Genomic DNA, 20,951 nt, shown 5'->3' with positions numbered 1-20,951 from the left:
AAACAAAATTCAAAGATTAACCTTATACTCCCTCCGTCTTAGTCAATTGTTATCTATTGCTTTTGGCACAAGGATTAAGCAAAGAAATATGAATGAATTTGGACCACATAAATCAAATAGCTCCACATGCAACGAAATATAAATCACAAAAGATTGTCAAAAATAGAAATAGATAACAAATCAATAATACACCCTGAAATGTAAATAGATAACTATTAACCGAGACGGAAAGAGTGTTAATAACACGATATACACAATTTCAATTTGTAAGCCATCACGTATACTTCCATGTTATATCCAATACCCGGTAAAAAAGGTAGGTCAAACTAAAAATCGGGCACATGCCTTGTTGTTTCCTTCTCCCTTTTTCCTTTTCCTTTTGCCTTTTCCCATGCGGTTCAGTTCTCTACTATCCTCGTCGATACACAATTACACATACATTCAAATTTCAACATTCCTTCAACCAAAGAATGCATAAAAATGATGTGTCAGAAGTGTTTCATACGTGTATGTAAATTACATTGCCAACACCATACAAATTAAAGGTGGCACCTTCATGTGCTTCAAAACATTTAAAACCGTACCAAATTAAACTAACTTCATTCCCAATTCAATTTGCACTCATCTTCGTAATATAACCTCCATTTATAAGATACTTTATGCCTGCCTAAATAAAAACCACTCTTTTTATACCATAGTTTTCATGCCAAAATTTGATTGTATTCAAGATAATTAAGCAACACATTTGTGGTAAAAAAAAAAAAAAAATCAAAGTTTATAGTATAATGGATCACACTAGAGGCCACACTACAACTGCATATGGAGAGGATGATACTCATGATCACAATCTTGGCTTGCAACACACTGGTATGAATTCTTTTAAAATGAGTTGATATCATTGAGTGATATCGAGTCTTGGTACTACCTTTTCATACTCTCACCTACAATATCGAGTCTTCAATTCGTGAGTTTATTTATTTCCTATTATTACTAGAAAGTTGCCAACATTGAAAAAAATGTACAATTATGTAATTATTTGGCACAAATTCTTATTTCAGACCACATCCGTCTGAAATAATAAGACGGATCACAAAATACCCATTTAGGGAGCGGGAAAGCACATGGGGTGTCCCACCACTCATGTGAGTTCCACTTGTGAGAGGTTGTGAGAGGTCTTATTGTTTTAGATGGATCTTGCGGTCTGAAGCAAGACGGACTGATTATTTGGGTGCGAGTTGTGAGAGCCGTTTTAACTTATTAAGAGGGTCTTAAACAAGGATTGATATAGTCCTTCCTATACGTTTTTAGCCTGTTCACCCTTAATAATATGTCGAATTGTCAATACGACAATACGTGAGATTAATGAATGTTACCATAATTGATGGAATGAAGGAGGAGGGCATGAAGAAGGTGAACATAAATCAGTACTGAAAAAAGTCAAGGCGAAGGCTAAGAAGATTAAGGATACTATAACGGGTCATGGTCACGGCCACGATGATGACGACGATGATGATGATGATGAGATGGATACGGATCCCAATGTCCATGGTGCTTCCGGTATATAATCATACTCCCAGTACTATTTGATCTCTTTTTAATAAACTATATATTTCCTCCACCCCACGCTTTTTTATTCGACTAAATAAAGAAATGATCGAAACAGAGGGACAAAGGAAATAGCGGTCATTAATTAGTCTCATATAAGCTTTAGGGTTAAGCTTAGGATACACTTGCTTGGCTTTTCGCATTCGATTTGTTCAATAGTTAAGAGTTTTTTAGGGACATTATTAAAGGACCTCTAATTTTGAGGACTTGGTTGAGTTGTATGAAATTTGAAGACGAGTAAGTTTTGGTTTTAAAGCTTGTGGCTCAAAGACATTTGTTTCGGTTTTAGGAGCCAGAAATCTAGGATTACTGAAATTAGGCAATTGTTTTTAATTTTGTTATCAATTGCTGATTTTTATGATGGTTAAAATTTCAAAATTTTTAGTTAAAATTTTCAAAATTTTCCTAGCTCCCCTTTTAAAATTACCCATTCGCCCCCGCTGACTTTAAATCCTAGCTCCGCCACTAACCTAGGTAGTGTTAGGTGACAAGGTGAGCATGGAGAAATTGCATATTTGTGATCACCTCTAGTGTTGGATGCGAAACCAATAGAGATTTTGTGTTTTTACGTCTACTTTTTATTTTAATTCGTAGAAGTCCGCTATCCTTCTTTATTCGTTAGATTGATGGCAGCCTTAGAACAATTTCAGTTTCTTGGTCGTACACGTAATGCTCCGTATCAAATGACTAGTTTACAGTCATTATGATATGAGATCGTAATACATATTCAAACTCGGGACCCAAAATTACGTGAACAAGCCAAAAAATGTTCATATAAATCTTACTGACAGCGGATGCACATGGCATCAATGTAGGCAAAGAGGGAATCACAGGGCAGCAACGAACCAACACTGGTGCCGCAATTGGAGGTCATGATGTATCGGCTTGCAATCCCGGGGCTTATCAGGTCTTTGATCCTACAACAACACACTATGTACCTGGTCAGGAAGAAACTTTGGGTTGGTCCAGGACTGATACAGGAACGCGGCTAGGACCTGGAAATCAACCTGGTATACTAGGGCATACTCCTGTTATTGGTCATTCGAGTGGTATTCATACCACTGGTGATTTGGGAGTTTCGCATAAGCCTAAGCTTGGAGGAATCATTGAGAAAGATTCTCATGTGCTGAAACATGGTGTTATTGGTGTAGATGTTAACCCGGGTAATTATCAAGCCCAAGTCGGCGATCCAATTGGCCGAGGTAAGTGTTCGTTCAGATTATCGTGTGTTCTTCATATGGGTATTCGTTACTATGCTTTGTTATCATCTTGCAAACATGGCTTTATGTGCATTGTTTCTTTGATACAAGACGCTTTCATAAGGACATTTTTGTAAAACTGCAATACCATGACATCCATTAAATGTAGTTATTGTTTTTTGGGATATTCTCTCGTGTATCCTGGACTTTTTCGTTTCCTAAGATATACCCCTCTTTTCTTGCGAAAACAGCAAACCTTTGACGGTTAATAACTCTTGGCTATAAGTTCATAATACAACCGCCTTTAAGAGGTCTTCAGTTTGAAAAAGAATCTACCGACGTCTCAACTTGTAGTCGGGAAGTATGGGTGGTCAAAGTTTATTCGTTAAAAAAAGCTTTGACCAACCATAACTATCGGCTACAAGTTCAAAATGCCTTGATTTTTTTTAAAAAAAATTCAAGGTCTTGACGAGATAATTGGTTTGAAAATAAAAATTACCGTTTTCTGAACTCGTAACAGATAATTATTCTCGGTCAAAGTTTTTTGTGAAAAATGAGGGGTACACATTAGAAAACGAAAAAGTTCAGGCTACACGAGAGAATATCCCTTGATTTGTTTTTTAATGGTGATGTTTATGGGGAGTTTTCTCTTAGCATAAAGCCGTGTTACATTAGAACTTATGAAAGGCTTCCACTGTATGATGGAATAAGTGTACTATTATACAGAGGGAGGAACTGCAAGACAGCATGGGGGTAATCTGGGAGAGCGAGCTACGATGGAAGGAGCGTCTCATATTCCCATGAGCAAGCCTCTAGAATATCAAACTTTTGACACTTCCGCCTCAAGGTATGTTCCTGGGCAAGAGGAGACGTTAGGTTGGTCAAGGACAGATACTGGTAGATCAAAGCTGTCTGAGGAACAACCTTACGCTCCTAAGAACACCCCTGTCATGGCTCATACGGGACATCATCATAACGAGGTTCTTGGCACTGGGGAAACGAGAGAATCTGGAAAGCTTTCAGAAGTACTTGACAGAACACCGAACCTTGAGAGAGATCCTCATGCTCCAAGAGATGTTGGCGAAAGGCGCCATGCTGAAAATTATCAGTCGAAGGTCATTGATCCGACTGGCAGAGGTATAACTTAGGCTAGTGTATATGTTTCGAGAGACAATATATCAGTATGCTTAGTATGCTTGGTGTTCTGAAATGTAACTAATGTGTTTCAGGCGGTGAAGAACTAGGAGTGACTCCCATCATACATCAGCTTGGAAAGATGAACATCCACGACGATTCCACCCGAACATCTGATTCAGATGTGAAGACAGGGCAGGCAGCAGCGGCCAAGGGAGTTTCAGTGAAGGAGTACCTGGCCGAGAAATTAAAGCCGAGTGAAGAAGACAAGGCACTGTCTAAGGTCATCACTGAAGCTCTACCATTACACAAGAAGCAGGAGAACCCTCTGGAAGTTGGACAAGGGGAGAAAAAAGAGAAGGTGGTGGTTAAAGGGCGAGTGACGGAGTCAGAAGAGGTGGCTAACCGCCTTGGCAGAAGCGAGGAGACTGATTACGATGGAGTAGGTCCTGGTTTAGCTACTCCTGGTAAGACTGTGATGGACAGGTTTATGGATGCAGCCGGTTCCTGGTTCAACAGAAGTGGGGATCCACGGGCTGAAGCAGATGATCATACTCGAGATGGTAAGTTAAGTCTTGCGTACGATCCCACGTGCATTGCATGAGGTCTGAAACTCGAGAAAGGACCTCCTAAACGATGAAAGTTGTTTACGAGTTATTTTTTAAAAAAAAGCACGCGTGATTAGTTAACGAGTTTTCCTTTTCCCGGTTTTACAATTTTCCTCGTGTATTTGTGGGTTTTTTTTGTAGGCGATGAAAGAACTCAGCGGAGCAGTGTTGGGGAATCTCAGCAGAAACAGAATGTAGGGGAGCCTGGACTGCAGTAGCTAATGTTTCATACTCGGGTTGTATTGTCTTATACTAATGTTTCATATTCTATAACTAATGTAAAAGTCCTGTAAACTAGATCTGCTGCATTTTTTTAATCCCGTTTTCTGTGAAGTATAAATCGTGTTGTATACTGTATTATCTGTCGTCTTGCAAAAATAAATCGTGTATTTTTATCATATTATCATTGTTATTTACAGTCTTATTAAGAGATCAATTTAGTTAATGTTAGTCAAGACTTTGGGCAAAAATCGTATGTAAGGAGTATGTAAGGAGTTAATGTCTCTGAAAGAGATGCAATCTTGAACACCGTAGCTACCTAAATGATAGCAGTAAGTCTCCGAGAGATGTACTCAAAAAACTTAAATTTCCGCATTAAAATCAAAATCGTTGTCAATTCTTTCTAGTGTTTGTGGTTTTATTTGACTTTTATCTCTACTACTCGCGGTGCTCCTAAAACATAAGGACCATTGCGTATGGAATTAGTATCTCCAACTCATAAAAAACCCTTGAAGTAAGTTTATTCCAATTTCGGTTAAAATTCAAGAGGTAAAAGGACCTTTACCTAACAAAATATGAGTGAAATTTTGATCGGGATATCAACTTTCTTACGGTGACCAAATACCACAAGTTTTAGACAACTTTCTTCGTTCCTTAAGGTGATGGTTGAGGCCCAACTATTATAAATATTCCTATTACGCTCCCTCACTCAAATGCCCGTTGGGCTTGAAGAGTGGTTAGTTGTGCACCGGCTCCCCCGTACCGTGTGCTGAGTTTCCACACTGGCTCTGATACCATAATAGATGAACCAACTCAACCAAAACCTTAAGGTGATGGTTGAAGCCCAACTATTATAAATATTCCTATTACAAGAAAACATGCAATATTTGCAAAAAAATCAACTCAAGCAAAAACTTATAATGATGGTTATAGGCCCATCTTGTGTAGATAAATTTTGAGACTTTTTGAGTATAAGGAACTTTACGTGTATAAAAGAGATCAACCAGTCTCTCTTAAAACGGATATACTCGTCTTAAGGCTAAAACATGTTAAATAAGATAGATATTGTCATCTTAAATAAAAATTTGTGAAAAGAGACTGGATCACTTGTTTCACTTTCACGTCACATTTAGTGTCCGGGTCCCTTTAACTTTTGACACATCATGTTCTTTTGACATTTACTAGTTGTTGCTCTGCGCCCGCCCGGGCGCAGTGCCCCAATTTGGTCGAACTTGTGGATGTTCCTACTGGGTACTACTGTAGAGCAATTAGGATTAAGATCAACATTCGCACTGATTTGTGTGGCAAACGGTGGAATAGCACTATTGTGTACAACATACCCCATGTAAACCGAGAGTTAAATATGTAATACCCCGTATTTTTATATAATAAATTAAACGGATATAATTAAACGGATATTATTATATATTAATTATTATACATTTTATGTCACTATTTATATCGGGTTAATTGTTGAGTTGATAATTACGTAAATTATTTTAATTAACCGCATTGTATCGGTATAAGTTAATTGTGACGGGTTTACCCTACACTCTACTTTTATTAAAATATATCTTTATTATTATATATTATTATTATTCTAATATTATTATTATTCTAATACTACTTTTCCTTCCTTTCACTCTATTATCGAGCACACCAACACACCAACACATGCCTTTCCTTTCTTTTTCTTTCTTTTTCTTTCTTTACATAAACAACCATGCTTGCTCCATCATTATCACCAAAGCTGAGATTCTCACGCAATTCGAGAGAGAGAGAGAGAGAGAGAGAGTAGTTGTTGACGGTACAGCAAGGACGAGCAAGGGACCTTTGTCGACGACCTAGGGTGGCCGTGGTGGCCGTCGTGGTGGCAGAAACATGGTAAGAGCGATTCACTTTCTCTGTTTTGGGTTTAATGTCGGGTTTGTGGTGGGTTATTCGTGTCTTATAATGGCGTCTAGGGTAGTTGTTGACTGAGTATATGGGTAGTAGGGTGTGGGACGAGTATAATGGTGGTGGTCGTGGTGGTTGTTGGTGGTGTTAGTGACAGAAAAAGGGTGGCAGCGATAGGGGGTAGCAACGAGTGTTAACACGGGTTTTCAGGTGGGTTTTAGATGGTTAGGTTTGGGGTGGTGCCCACGTCGACTAGGGGGAGGTCGATAGGGTGGTGACACTTGGTCTGGGTGCACTGTTTGACGGAGTACAGCACGGTGATGGTTTGGCAGGTGTTAGGTTACTGTTGTGGTGGTGGTTAGATTGAGAACGAGAGGGTTGGAGATGCGTGGTGGTGAACCAGGCCAAATGGCGGCCGTGGTTCACCTCGCCGGCGGCAGTCGACCCCAGTGGGGGTGGCTGTTGGTGGATGGGTTGATGTGGGGACCACGACTGGTGGTTGTCGCGGTGGTTTGGGTGGTGCGTGAGGAGTGTGGGGGCGTGTGAAGGGGGTACGGGCTGTTTGGTTGTGGAAACGGGTTTTTCTTCATTTAATCGTTATATTTCGTGTCGGGTTGTATTCTAAATTAATTAAATTATTCCCGAGTGCATTAAAATGATTAAAAGACGGGTTTTGGTCGGGTTGTTGAATTGTTCAAATATTGATTCGGGTTTTCTTAAAATCGTATAATTAGTTTAAATTATCGGGTTGGTTTAAGTTCCGAGTATCTAAAATAAAATAATAATTAATATTAGTTAAATGATTGGAGACGGGTTTTGAGACGGGATTGTTTAAGTTGTTTAAGGAATTGATCCGGGTATTTATAAATCATATAATTCATTTAATTATCATATTAGTTATCCAATTTAATTCCCGAGCCGGTTAAATAATTCAAGTCGGGTTTTTGAGTCGGGTTTGTTAAAAGAGGAAAGTTACTATATTGGGAAAGTTTCCATTTTAGGAGATTTCTATATTTAGTAGTTAGTAATTATAAATATTATAATTGTTTTAGGTGACGAATTCGTGAAGGATCAATTATCAAATTCATTGCTTTATTTTCGGATCGCTTAATCGCTTAATTGGATTCTTTGGCACTTTGAGGTAGGGAAATACACTTACTCTATTATCGATGTTGAATTGTGTTGATTTGGATCTTTGGTTGTTGATTTACGTTACGATTTATATACATATTGCATTGCATTAATTATTGTTGAGCATTTCATATGCATTGGAGTTGAAGGATGAGGTGGTAGTGACGATGATGAGATACGATGGGATGTTGTGATAAACAGTATTGGCCTTCGGGCTCCGTGATTGCCCTTAAGTGGGTCCGTGATTGCCCTTAAGTGGGTCCGTGATTGCCCTTAAATGGGTCCGTGATTGCCCTTAAGTGGGTCCGTGATTGCCCTTAAATGGGTCCGTGATTGCCGTTAATCGGTCCGTGAAATAAAAGAGAAATGAGAAAAGAGAAATGAGAAATGAGTTATGAGATATGAGATATGAGATTGAGTTGAGGCGGATAAGGAGGTGACGGAGTATCATGCATATCATATTTACTGTTTTATTGTTTTCCCTACTCAACCTCGTGTTGACGTGTTTGCTTCTGTGTCAAAATAAAATTGATGCCTGCTTTAATTGATGGCATCCTGTGGTGAACCATTTAATATTTCCGGTTAAATGGGGAGCAGATTTAAATAGCAGGTTTTTGAGTTAGCTGGATATGGGGAGCTTGGACGTGTGAGCTTTCGGACCTGCAGGAGTCTAGATCACAAATGTAGTTATATCACTTATTTAATTTCCGCTGCGAGTTGTATTTATTTTTACATTAGGTTCTAGTTGATTAAAAGTTGTAAGACATATGTAATCATTAAAGTTTTTATTTAAAGTACTTTGGTGAGTTGGACTTTGTTATCTACTACCTCGGGAAACCGAGATGGTAACAGTCCGTTTTATGAGGGAATGTCTTGACGAGGACTTCTTTTATAAACCGGGGTGTTACAAAGTGGTATCAGAGCGAACGATCCTTAGGCCTAAACTAATGAGCCCAATGAACATAGGAAGAGTCTAAATAAAATGAACACCGGGATAGAACTGTTAGGAGCACACTACGGTAAGGTATGAGTTAGGGGCCCCCTCACACCGAACCAGTGGCCCTCTCAGTTTGACTCGGACAACCCTGAGGGTATATGAGAGAAAAGGGTAGAAAGTTGCTTGAGGTTGAACAGAAATTCATATATCGTTGCCTAAGTGTTGACTGATTGATACATTGATTATTGCAGGACGAAGCTACGGTAAGTAATTTGTATGAATGATGTGTTGATAGCACTACTATGACTAAGTAATATGCGGTTATGTGATCCCAAAGCCATGCTAGTATAGTATTGTGATAGTAATTAGAAACACTATTTGAATTGCATGTTTATAGTCATAGCAATCGTGATTAGATATACGGAATAGATCGAGATGCGAAGGGATTCTATGGGGTACATATTTACGTAAGTACAGTGTGAGATCTAAGTTGGTATGGGTTAGTAGCGATAGTATAGTTGTAAGAATTGGGACATAGGAAATGAAAGACTTAGTGATGAAACTTGTTTTGGTTGATGTTACTCTTTAATTGACGTTACTGCCATTTCTTTTCTGTCCATTGCCTAAGGATAAAAATTTTATGAGAGGTAGCCTCGTGAGTTAGTGTTTATTTGACGTTGGATTCATGCTTATAGGATATACGGATTAGGAGTAATAAATAAATTTTGCAAACTGACCCAAGTTTTGGACCAACTGCTGTCACATTTGTTTGGACCGACTGAGTCGTAAAATTCTTTAAAAATGGAATCCTTGTACCTAGGACCTAAAGAGGAGTGAAAAAGGGTAGAATTGACCATACCTTACCTTTGTAAGTATAGAATATTTAAAATATTAAGCCATCTTTACTCGGGTAGAAACTTATGTTGACTTGTTTTACTTTTATAGAACCATGCCTCCAAAGAGAAGTACACCTACACCCTCTACCATGTCCCAAGACGAGATTGACCGTTTGATATCTATGAATGAGGCCTTGACTGCGGCTCTGAAGGCTAAAGGGTCAATTCAGGATCCAGCAAGGATGAGTGCTAATATTGCAAGACATAACCCAACGAAGTACGATGGATTAGGTAAACCATCCTTACTAGGAGATTGGCATAGGGAGTTTGATAACCTTTTTGAGTTGTTAGGATGTCCTGCGGAGATGCAAGTGGACCAAGCTGCTTACTATTTGAGGGGAAAAGCGGGTTTGTGGTGGAATCGTAATAAGGAGGGCATGAGGGAAGCTTGGAGGGGGAGTGAAGAACCTTTTATCACTTGGAAGGGTTTCAAGGAAAATATGAGAGTTGTATTTGTACCAGAACATATTAGGAGTAAGATGAGAGCTGAATTTGATTCTTTCAAGATGACTGAGGAGATGACAGTAGAGACTTATTATAACAGATTTATGGAATTGTCAGAATATGTAGCTGATTTGAATTTTAGTGATGAGATGTTGGCACTCAAGTTTGAGAAAGGATTAACAACAACTATTAAGAAGAGACTTGCAGCTGGTCAACCAAGTACCATGGATGATGTTTATCAGCGAGCTGGGCATGCCGAGAGGGTTGTTGATATGTTAAAGGAGGAAAAGGAAGAGAAGGGAGAGAAAAGAATGAGTGAAACTGCAGGCGAGGGGCAGGGGAATAATAAGAAGCAAATCAATACTCAACCTAAACCTTATTCAGCTGGGGGAAATAACCTTAGTGGGACAGAGCGATCCAACGATACTCGAGGTCAGAGTGTGAGTCAGCGAGTGTATCATTGCACCAAGTGTGGCAATAACCACCCGGGCAGGAGTTGTGAGGGGTACTTAGTGACATGTTTTGGATGTGGGAAAAGAGGTCATCGAGCGTATGAGTGTAGAGGCACACAGAGGAGTGGCGATGGAGGGAGTAACCAAGGGCTATATCAAACCCCAATATCAAGTATTAGAAGCAATACGTATCCGGGACAATGGAGTACTCAGAGGAGCTACAACAATAGGCAAGGGAATGGGGATGAGGGTAACTAGTTTATTGAGTGGATTAGAGTCTTATAATTCATATAAGTATTTAAGTTGTAAGCAGTTTAATAAAGTAATTGTAGTTCCGAAACCTTGGAACGAAGTTTAGTTTTAAGTTATTTTGTGATACATTTTCATGTTTTGAACTAGTTTTGTGATACGATTTGATAAGTATGATATGGTTTGATAATTATAATGGGGTAACCTTTGTTATAAGGATTAGTTAACTTAAGCGAGAGTTGAGAATCTTTTATTCTCTTTCAGTTGTTAGCAGTAGTTGAGAACCTTGTTATAATAATGAAGGTTACGAGGACGTAACCATGTTTTTAGTTGGGGAGGATTGTAAAATCTTGATGCTTAATTTGCACTTGTTTGTAGGTTATAGTGACCAAGTTGACGTTTAGTTGTGGGTTACCTATGCAAATAAGTCCTATATGTTTTGTTCCTACTTCGGTTAGTTGGTTGATGTGAAAAAAGGAGAGTGTGATTGAACCATTGGTATGGAGTTATGAGTTGTGGGGCCTTTGTGCCGAGTTACATTGGCGGTCCAGTGCGACCATGATTATGGAGTTACTTGAGTTTGAGATCGGAATTTAGATGGAAGATGACGGTGTTCTCAGATGATTAATTAGTTGTTATATAGTTGTGTTCACAAGTAATTATTAGTCGTAGTTAGTTGGGTTAAGTAAAGACGAGTTAAACTTCGGGACGAAGTTTATTTTTAGGAGGGCAGAATGTAACATTCCGTATTTGCTACGTTTAATTGATGAGTCAAAAAGTGTGTTAACCGTGTTAGTGTTGCGTGACGTCCGAAAGTACAATATACAATACCTTTTTGTTGTTGAGTATGGGAGCGAACTTCGGGACGAAGTTCATTTTAAGGGGGGAAGACTGTAATACCCCGTATTTTTATATAATAAATTAAACGGATATAATTAAACGGATATTATTATATATTAATTATTATACATTTTATGTCACTATTTATATCGGGTTAATTGTTGAGTTGATAATTACGTAAATTATTTTAATTAACCGCATTGTATCGGTATAAGTTAATTGTGACGGGTTTACCCTACACTCTACTTTTATTAAAATATATCTTTATTATTATATATTATTATTATTCTAATATTATTATTATTATTCTAATACTACTTTTCCTTCCTTTCACTCTATTATCGAGCACACCAACACACCAACACATGCCTTTCCTTTCTTTTTCTTTCTTTTTCTTTCTTTACATAAACAACCATGCTTGCTCCATCATTATCACCAAAGTTTGAGATTCTCACGCAATTCGAGAGAGAGAGAGAGAGAGAGAGTAGTTGTTGACGGTACAGCAAGGACGAGCAAGGGACCTTTGTCGACGACCTAGGGTGGCCGTGGTGGCCGTCGTGGTGGCAGAAACATGGTAAGAGCGATTCACTTTCTCTGTTTTGGGTTTAATGTCGGGTTTGTGGTGGGTTATTCGTGTCTTATAATGGCGTCTAGGGTAGTTGTTGACTGAGTATATGGGTAGTAGGGTGTGGGACGAGTATAATGGTGGTGGTCGTGGTGGTTGTTGGTGGTGTTAGTGATGAGAAAAAGGGTGGCGGCGATAGGGGGTAGCAACGAGTGTTAACACGGGTTTTGGTGGGTTTTAGATGGTTAGGTTTGGGGTGGTGCCCACGTCGACTAGGGGGAGGTCGATAGGGTGGTGACACTTGGTCCGGGGTGCACTTTGTTTGTGAGTACAAAGACGGTGATGGTTTGGCGGTGTTAGGTTCTTGTTGTGGTGGTGGTTAGATTGAGAACGAGAGGGTTGGAGATGCGTGGTGGTGAACCAGGCCAAATGGCGGCCGTGGTTCACCTCGCCGGTGGCGGCGATCGACCCAGTGGGGGTGGCTGTTGGTGGATGGGTTGATGTGGGGACCACGACTGGTGGTTGTCGCGGTGGTTTGGGTGGTGCGTGAGGAGTGTGGGGGCGTGTGAAGGGGGTACGAGTTTGTTTGGTTGTGGAAACGGGTTTTTCTTCATTTAATCGTTATATTTCGTGTCGGGTTGTATTCTAAATTAATTAAATTATTCCCGAGTGCATTAAAATGATTAAAAGACGGGTTTTGGTCGGGTTGTTGAATTGTTCAAATATTGATTCGGGTTTTCTTAAAATCGTATAATTAGTTTAAATTATCGGGTTGGTTTAAGTTCCGAGTATCTAAAATAAAATAATAATTAATATTAGTTAAATGATTGGAGACGGGTTTTGAGACGGGATTGTTTAAGTTGTTTAAGGAATTGATCCGGGTATTTATAAATCATATAATTCATTTAATTATCATATTAGTTATCCAATTTAATTCCCGAGCCGGTTAAATAATTCAAGTCGGGTTTTTGAGTCGGGTTTGTTAAAAGAGGAAAGTTACTATATTGGGAAAGTTTCCATTTTAGGAGATTTCTATATTTAGTAGTTAGTAATTATAAATATTATAATTGTTTTAGGTGACGAATTCGTGAAGGATCAATTATCAAATTCATTGCTTTATTTTCGGGACTGCTTAACTGCTTAATTGGATTGCTGGCACTTTGAGGTAGGGAAATACACTTACTCTATTATCGATGTTGAATTGTGTTGACTGGATGCTGGTTGTTGATTTACGTTACGATTTATATACATATTGCATTGCATTAATTATTGTTGAGCATTTCATATGCATTGGAGTTGAAGGATGAGGTGGTAGTGACGATGATGAGATACGATGGGATGTTGTGATAAACAGTATTGGCCTTCGGGCTCCGTGATTGCCCTTAAGTGGGTCCGTGATTGCCCTTAAGTGGGTCCGTGATTGCCCTTAAATGGGTCCGTGATTGCCCTTAAGTGGGTCCGTGATTGCCCTTAAATGGGTCCGTGATTGCCGTTAATCGGTCCGTGAAATAAAAGAGAAATGAGAAAAGAGAAATGAGAAATGAGTTATGAGATATGAGATATGAGATTGAGTTGAGGCGGATAAGGAGGTGACGGAGTATCATGCATATCATATTTACTGTTTTATTGTTTTCCCTACTCAACCTCGTGTTGACGTGTTTGCTTCTGTGTCAAAATAAAATTGATGCCTGCTTTAATTGATGGCATCCTGTGGTGAACCATTTAATATTTCCGGTTAAATGGGGAGCAGATTTAAATAGCAGGTTTTGAGTTAGCTGGATATGGGGAGCTTGGACGTGTGAGCTTTCGGACCTGCAGGAGTCTAGATCACAAATGTAGTTATATCACTTATTTAATTTCCGCTGCGAGTTGTATTTATTTTTACATTAGGTTCTAGTTGATTAAAAGTTGTAAGACATATGTAATCATTAAAGTTTTTATTTAAAGTACTTTGGTGAGTTGGACTTTGTTATCTACTACCTCGGGAAACCGAGATGGTAACAGTCCGTTTTATGAGGGAATGTCTTGACGAGGACTTCTTTTATAAACCGGGGTGTTACAAAATAGTTCCTAGATCGGTCTTCCATTTTGGTTAAGCATTTATATGACCCTAAAAGAAGATATCACGGGGAAAATTGTTGTGATTTAAGCTTGCGTAGGGCATGTTATGGTTAAAAGTATGTGTTCTGGGAAGAGGATGTGCGAGATTTGCATTCTTTAGACAATTTGAGCATTCAGAGTTTCTAAAAAGAAATACATTGTCGAGTGTTGAAGTATACACATCTGGAAAGAAATGTATATAACTAAATCAAAACAGATTTAGCGTTAAACACATACTTCAATACATTATATAACTAAATGAAAATAGTTTTGGAGCTAAATACATACTCCAATCAGTACATTATAACAAATAGAATGTATGACCGAACATCCGTACAATAATAGTTTATGTATTAAATTGTACAGTTATATACTCCGTAGCATGTTTCACTTCATCGCTCTCTCTGCCAATTTCGTCATTGTCTAGCAATGCTTTAATATGCAACATCAAAACACGATAAGTCGAATAACGAAAGCTATGTATCACAATCATTTCCTAAAAACATCAAGCTAGACAAAAAATTAACATATTATTCGTACAACTAACATTATATTATAACATTCGGTACAGAGTATATATAGCACCATTGTTTTCAATCATCACTAACCTTTTTCCAAGCAATTGCACATTTAGCCGTTCCACCTGCAAGTCAAGAAGATATTGAAACTCAAAATTGGTTATTCAGCCAACATGTCACAATATCATTGAAAGTCTATTTTTTCTTCTGAAATTGCAGTATGTGGATATTCAGACCTAAATGGAATTCATTTTAATGAAAAGCCGTATTGATTCAGGGAAGTAGCACTAAACCCAGATTCACATATCAGCTTTGAATTCAAGGACTTTTAATTTACTCAATTGAATGGCTAATTGAATTTGTATCCAAATGGAGTAATACAACAACGATTAAATTTACTGAGCTGTATAATCATTGTAAACATAAACAAATAATCAAATTGTTAAATCTGATGAAAAAGGGAAAGTAATGCAGACCTAATATCAAGATCCAAATCATATAAAAAGAATAGAGGGGAAGTAATGCATAGTACCATGGTTTTAAATCTCGGTATCGGTCGTAGTCGCGGTATCGGTATAATCGGTCCTTACTCGGTCGTCACGGACAGATTGCGGAGAATCTCGGTGATTTCTCGGGCGATATCTCGTATCGGTAGATTGAAAATCCGATACAACTCGGCCGATACGATACAACTCGGCCGAGATTTTGAACCCTTACCTAATAGCAGATTTGATTAGAATTTCCATAACTTTGTTCGCCATTGCATACGGAAGGGTTGTAGCTTGCACATATGAAGGAATGAGGGAGGTTATTTTTTTTCGGTTAGGTTGTGTTTTCTATGGGTATATAGAGCGGGCAAGTAAAATTACATAAGGTGCTATTAGAAAGCGTCTATTTCTTTTTAGTTATTTCACGAACTTCAGCGCCTCTATAATCCATTTTTGTAGTATTGGCTTAGAGAATATAATGGTAAACGTATAGGACATTACATCCATATGTTACAACCTAGTTAAAATTCACACTGCCAAAATGTATTAGTAGTAGCGTCACTCTTATCCCCTGATTGTAGCTAAGGTCTGCTGGTAATCTCTGGATTGGTAGTGTTTAATCCTGGGATATTGATAATCCAGGGCCATCACCACCTGATTAGCATTGCCACTAATACACTGAACCAGATTCATCACCAAATAATTCTTTTGTCTCTAAATTGATCAAATGACTATATGCACTCGAAGTGCATATTTTTAAATAAGGCGTACCTGATTAGCATTGCCACAAGCACCTCCTGCACAATCTATGAAAATTAAGTATTAATTGCTGCGCTAAGTGATATCGTAAAACACTGCTAAGTGCTAACTGAAAAGCTAAAGGTGGAGAAGAAGGGAAGGAGAGATAACGCGATTTAGTTACTGGTTATTTAAGATCTAAAAAAAAATTAAGACGCACAAGAGTAACTTTAGTTTGTGCACTTTTAAGGTTGAACAAACAGTTCTTCAAACCCACACAAAAATGGGGTATTTAAAATTAATTCCTTCAGAAGCTTGATAATCTTTGAACACATAGGTGTTTGAGCACATAATCTACAGTGCAGGCAGCAGAAAACTCACCAGATGACCTACCTCCAGTTTGAACATCTTTATTCCTAATGCACCATGAAGAATAAGAAGTTAGCTAAAATAATGCTAGAAGAGAATCCATAAGTCAAACTTAAGAGTGAAGCAAAATAGAATATATAACTCTTACTAAAGACTCACTAGCAGGGTGCTTCTTGCATTGTAAATATCAAGCGAGATCCATATAATTTCCAACTTAATTTATCTTCAAATCACAAATGTGTTTCACCCTCCACAATTTCGTCAAAATAAAGGTGCAATCCAATTTATACAAGAAATCCTCCACAATGCAACAAGGATGCCCATACAAGAACATTATGTAAATTAAAGAGAGATCGTAAGTGAAAATTAGAAAGTGAGGCAACCTCAGCTAGAGGCCACAACCGGCTTTTGTTCATGGGTCACTGGATATAGCAAGTGGAGCAGAGAAACGGCTCCAGACCACACCCGAGGGACCCAAATCAAGTATGTCGTATCCTACAACGCTAAAGCTTTAAGCACGTCCTAATATGTTTATCCTCATAAATTGTGGGTGTGCTACAGCTGTTAACCAGTGCAAAGTAATGGACCAACTCAAAATGAGCATTTAAAAAAGCTAGAGCATCTCTTTCCTGTACTTCATGGCAATCAACAAGCACGATCGGGAAAAAGAGTAGTAATTACTTTAAAAAAAGGGACGATAACAAATTGAGTATTAATCCAACCACAATCTTAAGAAGTCAATCTGATTTGAAATATGAAAAAGAACATCAAGCCGTCGAGAACAAATTCCAATGGTTAACAAGAAACTATCTTTCGCACACTAAAACATGTTTCAAGGAAAGAATGATGGGATCCCTATATACTTCAAGTATCCATCAATATTGTCATCACAATCAAAACCTATTATTCCCTCACTCTATTCCATTTAATATCGTCTTCTCGCCGATGAACATAAACCTTTCCTCGAGAACAACAAGCTGATTTAGAAGCTGCTGCATAACCTGACTGGCGGTTTATTGGTCTAATTGTTATGGTCCCTTGAGATTCAACCTTAAATATTTTTAAACAAACATCAATAATACAAGGACCTAGAAACTTGTATGTGACTATCTTATATGTAAATGAGGTCCAGAACATCACTTAATAACTGCATTTCATTTAATACACACCAGTATTCCAATTTTCATCTTTCAAGTGTCAAAATATTCAGCAGCATAAAATATGTAGTGCTCAGCAGTATAAATTCCAAACCAAAAGGAGATTTGACATGTCAGAGGTCGGCCGAAAGAAACCCTAGCAATATGCAAGGTAAGCAAAGAAAGTGTCAAAAATAAGGCCCCTCATTAACGACACTCTGCGCCACATGACCCCATATACACAGTATAATGCCAGGAAAAGAGAAGCAAGACGGTTTTAAAAATTTCAGACACAGTCAGTACCCAACAAATAAACCAGTGGAGAGCTCACCATTGAAGTAAAACCCTAACTAAGTAGAAGAACTCACCATCAACTGCCGAACAAATACCATTTTCCGAACAAAACTTATTAAAGGAGTATCTTCACAACCTGCCTGCACCCCATTCCTGCAAATTAGGGCATAATTAGAATTAAGAGAGAGTTGTACCATAGCAAAGAAACTTAAGGGTAGTTAAAATAAGCACGCAACGCAACAAAGACTAACGAAACTCATTAAAGTAAAACACTAACTAAGTAGGAGAACTCACCGTCAACTGCCGAACAAACTCGTTAAAGTTGTATCATCATAACCTGCCTTCACCCCACTCCTGCAATTTACGGTTCAATCGAAAGTTAGAGAGCTGTACTACAGCAAAGAAACTTAAAGGCAGCTAAAAAGGCAGACGAAAGCTGTCGAACAGCCGAAGAATGCATCACATAAATTCCAACTTCAGGGCCCTCAGCCCCTCACCCACAACATCCCTATCGCCCATGAACATGTATCCACAGAATAGCGCCGCATGAAAAAGTACACCAGAAAATTACACGTATCCAATGAGTACAACCAGCCAGCAAACTAAACATACCACAAGTAAAAGTTAAGGTTTAAAATACTACAAGCAAAAAAACATACATACGTAAACAGATTAAGAATAGCAACGAGGTGCCTCGATACGTTGGAAGCTGGCTAGAAGTCAGTCTAGCAATTTGCAAGGTAAGCAAAAGAGTGTAAAAAAATAAGTGTAGAAGGGCTGCCAGATAGCCTTTGAGCAGTAGCGCTTAAAGGAAAAGACAGTGCTAGAGAAATACGGCAATGGAAATAACAAACCCATTCAACTCTCCCTAACTAAACCAGTAGAAAAGCCAGTGAAACCAAGACCCATGCTCTATCAAAACCCTAAATAAGCAAACTAAAAACACATTAAAACCCAAACTAATCAACCAAAATCAATAGATAGCTTAAAAAGAAAGTCAAAAACTGCAAAATGAACACATAGATCAAATTGGATAATCACCCAGTAGCCTGAATAAGCCAGGCAAATTAAGAACCAATAAAAGCACATGCTTAAAGGCCAAACCAACACCATCGCCAATTATCAATTGTGTGAATTAACACAAAAATCAGCAAGGGATCCCGCAAAATCAGCAAGGGATCCCGCAAAATCAGCAAGCGACACAAACCTTATCATCGTTCGTTTTACTTCTGACATCAACAACAATACACAAAACCCTTTCTTGAGAATACAATCTTCAAATTTAGTTACTGCAAAATTTGAGAAATTCAACCAGCCATTGACTGCTAGTTGCTTAATTCACCTAGCAAGAACATGACGGGATACTTCTAAGCATCATAATCTTCATTCTGTGAAGCCTTACGCCTGACAGCATATATAACAAAGAATATAAATTGGGATTATAAGTAAATACCTAGGTTTTGCTGAGGGAGATGGATCGGTGTGTGAAGCAAGAGAATAAGTGGTGGAGTAAAATGACAGAAAAAATAGGTTAGAGTGTAGCTGTAATTTAAGGAGACAATGGAGGGAGGAGATCTCAAGGAAGAATCCAACAGGGGAGAGACTTGGCTGTGCACTATTCATTGCTACAGTGCAACCAAGTTCTCCCTTTTTAAGAAGTAAAGATATATACACAAAGTCTCAGTTATGACGAACATATTCGTCGTAAGCTTTCAACGGGTTAAATATTATCCGCGTAGATAGATAAGACAAAAGCAGAGTACTTAGGGAGTAGTAATTTGTTGTCTTACTAGTATTGGTGCCCGGCTTCGCCCGGGTTACCTCTACTTACCATTAAATTTTTATTTCATTAAATAAAATTACTTAAAGTTGCACAACCCGTACATTTATCATTAATATATTTTTGTATGACATATCCTAAAATTACGATGAAATAAATTTTGAGACAAATTCACTACTCCCGCTATTAATATTTTACTCTTATTAATGAAACAATAGTAATAACATTTCACTACTTGCCCGTAATCATTGTTACTTTCACTACTCCCACCGTAATTATTGTTACTGTCACTGCTGCCGCATTAATATTGATAATTTCACTACTCCCGCCATAATTATTGTTACTTTCACAATTGCCGCATTAATATTGATTATTTCACTACTCTCGTTGTTGTTTCTACCACTTTCACTGATCTCGCTGATAATATTGTTACTTTTACGATTCAAATGAGTGATTACTATCATATAACTATATCCAATGTTACTACAATTCTTTTCTTTACTGAAGAAATTATTTTTACTACTTAAGCATGCAATTTTAAGAGGATTCTATATTTATATAAATATATTACATATATGCATTAAATCAAATCGAAACAATTATGCAATATTATATATTATGGAATCTAACTTGAATTATTTATAACCTAGTTTAATAAAATTGCATAGATTTTAAATTTAATATATAATTTTATGATGATAATAATTAATAGCATAAATGTACATATTTATACTAATTAATTATTTTATTTTAAAGAAATTGACCATCTTCCAGTCTTCTATAAATATTTAGGAAAATTACCAAGCATCTTTTTTCTTTTAGTCTCCTTGAAATCGACCATCTTAATTAATTATTTTATTTTAAGGAAATTGACCATGTTTTAGTCTCTTACAAATGTTTAGGAAAATTACCAAGCTTCTATATAATTTAATTTTAACCCAAACTATATAATATTTGCATTGAGATCCCTTAATCGGGTCCATCACACGGTGCTAGTGATTTAAAACTATATAGTATAATTAATTTGTATAACTTTCTTTAATTACATGGAAGTCCCTTGGTTTTTGGAATTAATATATAGTATTGATTTACCCATAACGCACAAGTATCAGGTCTACTTTGTGGTTAAGTAATTTGAGCGGAAAATTTCGAAATTTGGCTTAATCTTTTGGTATATAGATAGAGGACTGTTGGGATATGTCGAGATATCGACATATTGTAATTTAGGAATATGACATATACTAGCTACCGTCATATAAATAATGAGATATTATAAAATAATTATAATATTCTAGATTATATATAGGGTAGAATATTTGGTTCTTTTCTATATTCTATATATATATATATATA

General features: G+C 37.6%; 1 protein-coding gene and 1 long non-coding RNA gene across 3 annotated transcripts; both read left to right on the top strand.

Annotated features, from left to right (window-relative positions):
- Positions 1-635: 635 nt before the first annotated feature.
- On the top strand, positions 636-4,943 carry LOC141606748 (uncharacterized). The gene is made up of 6 exons (XM_074426028.1): positions 636-867; positions 1,393-1,557; positions 2,421-2,807; positions 3,531-3,941; positions 4,034-4,501; positions 4,688-4,943. Exons 1-6 carry the CDS (start codon positions 786-788, stop codon positions 4,762-4,764), a joined length of 1,590 nt encoding a protein of 529 aa, XP_074282129.1. The 5' UTR covers positions 636-785; the 3' UTR covers positions 4,765-4,943.
- Positions 4,944-12,007: 7,064 nt separating this feature from the next.
- On the top strand, positions 12,008-14,133 carry LOC141609498 (uncharacterized). 2 transcript variants are annotated; one of them, XR_012527441.1, is made up of 3 exons: positions 12,008-12,184; positions 13,252-13,340; positions 13,926-14,133. It is a non-coding gene; the product is annotated as an uncharacterized LOC141609498 (long non-coding RNA). The 2 variants fall into 2 exon arrangements; XR_012527440.1 differs by lacking the exon at positions 12,008-12,184 and having other exon boundaries at positions 12,790-13,340.
- The last annotated feature ends 6,818 nt before the right edge of the window (positions 14,134-20,951 follow it).

This window comes from Silene latifolia, chromosome 10 (genome assembly GCF_048544455.1).
Source record: "Silene latifolia isolate original U9 population chromosome 10, ASM4854445v1, whole genome shotgun sequence".
NCBI classification, from domain to species: Eukaryota; Viridiplantae; Streptophyta; class Magnoliopsida; order Caryophyllales; family Caryophyllaceae; genus Silene; species Silene latifolia.
This window is presented reverse-complemented; position numbering and strand designations above follow the sequence as displayed.

Coding starts and splice junctions, on each gene's coding strand:
- LOC141606748 (XM_074426028.1), top strand. CDS start 786: ATGGATCACACTAGAGGCCACACTACAACTGCATATGGAGAGGATGAT. Junction 3,942..4,033: donor CATTGATCCGACTGGCAGAG/GTATAACTTAGG, acceptor AATGTGTTTCAG/GCGGTGAAGAACTAGGAGTG. Junction 4,502..4,687: donor AGATGATCATACTCGAGATG/GTAAGTTAAGTC, acceptor TTTTTTTTGTAG/GCGATGAAAGAACTCAGCGG.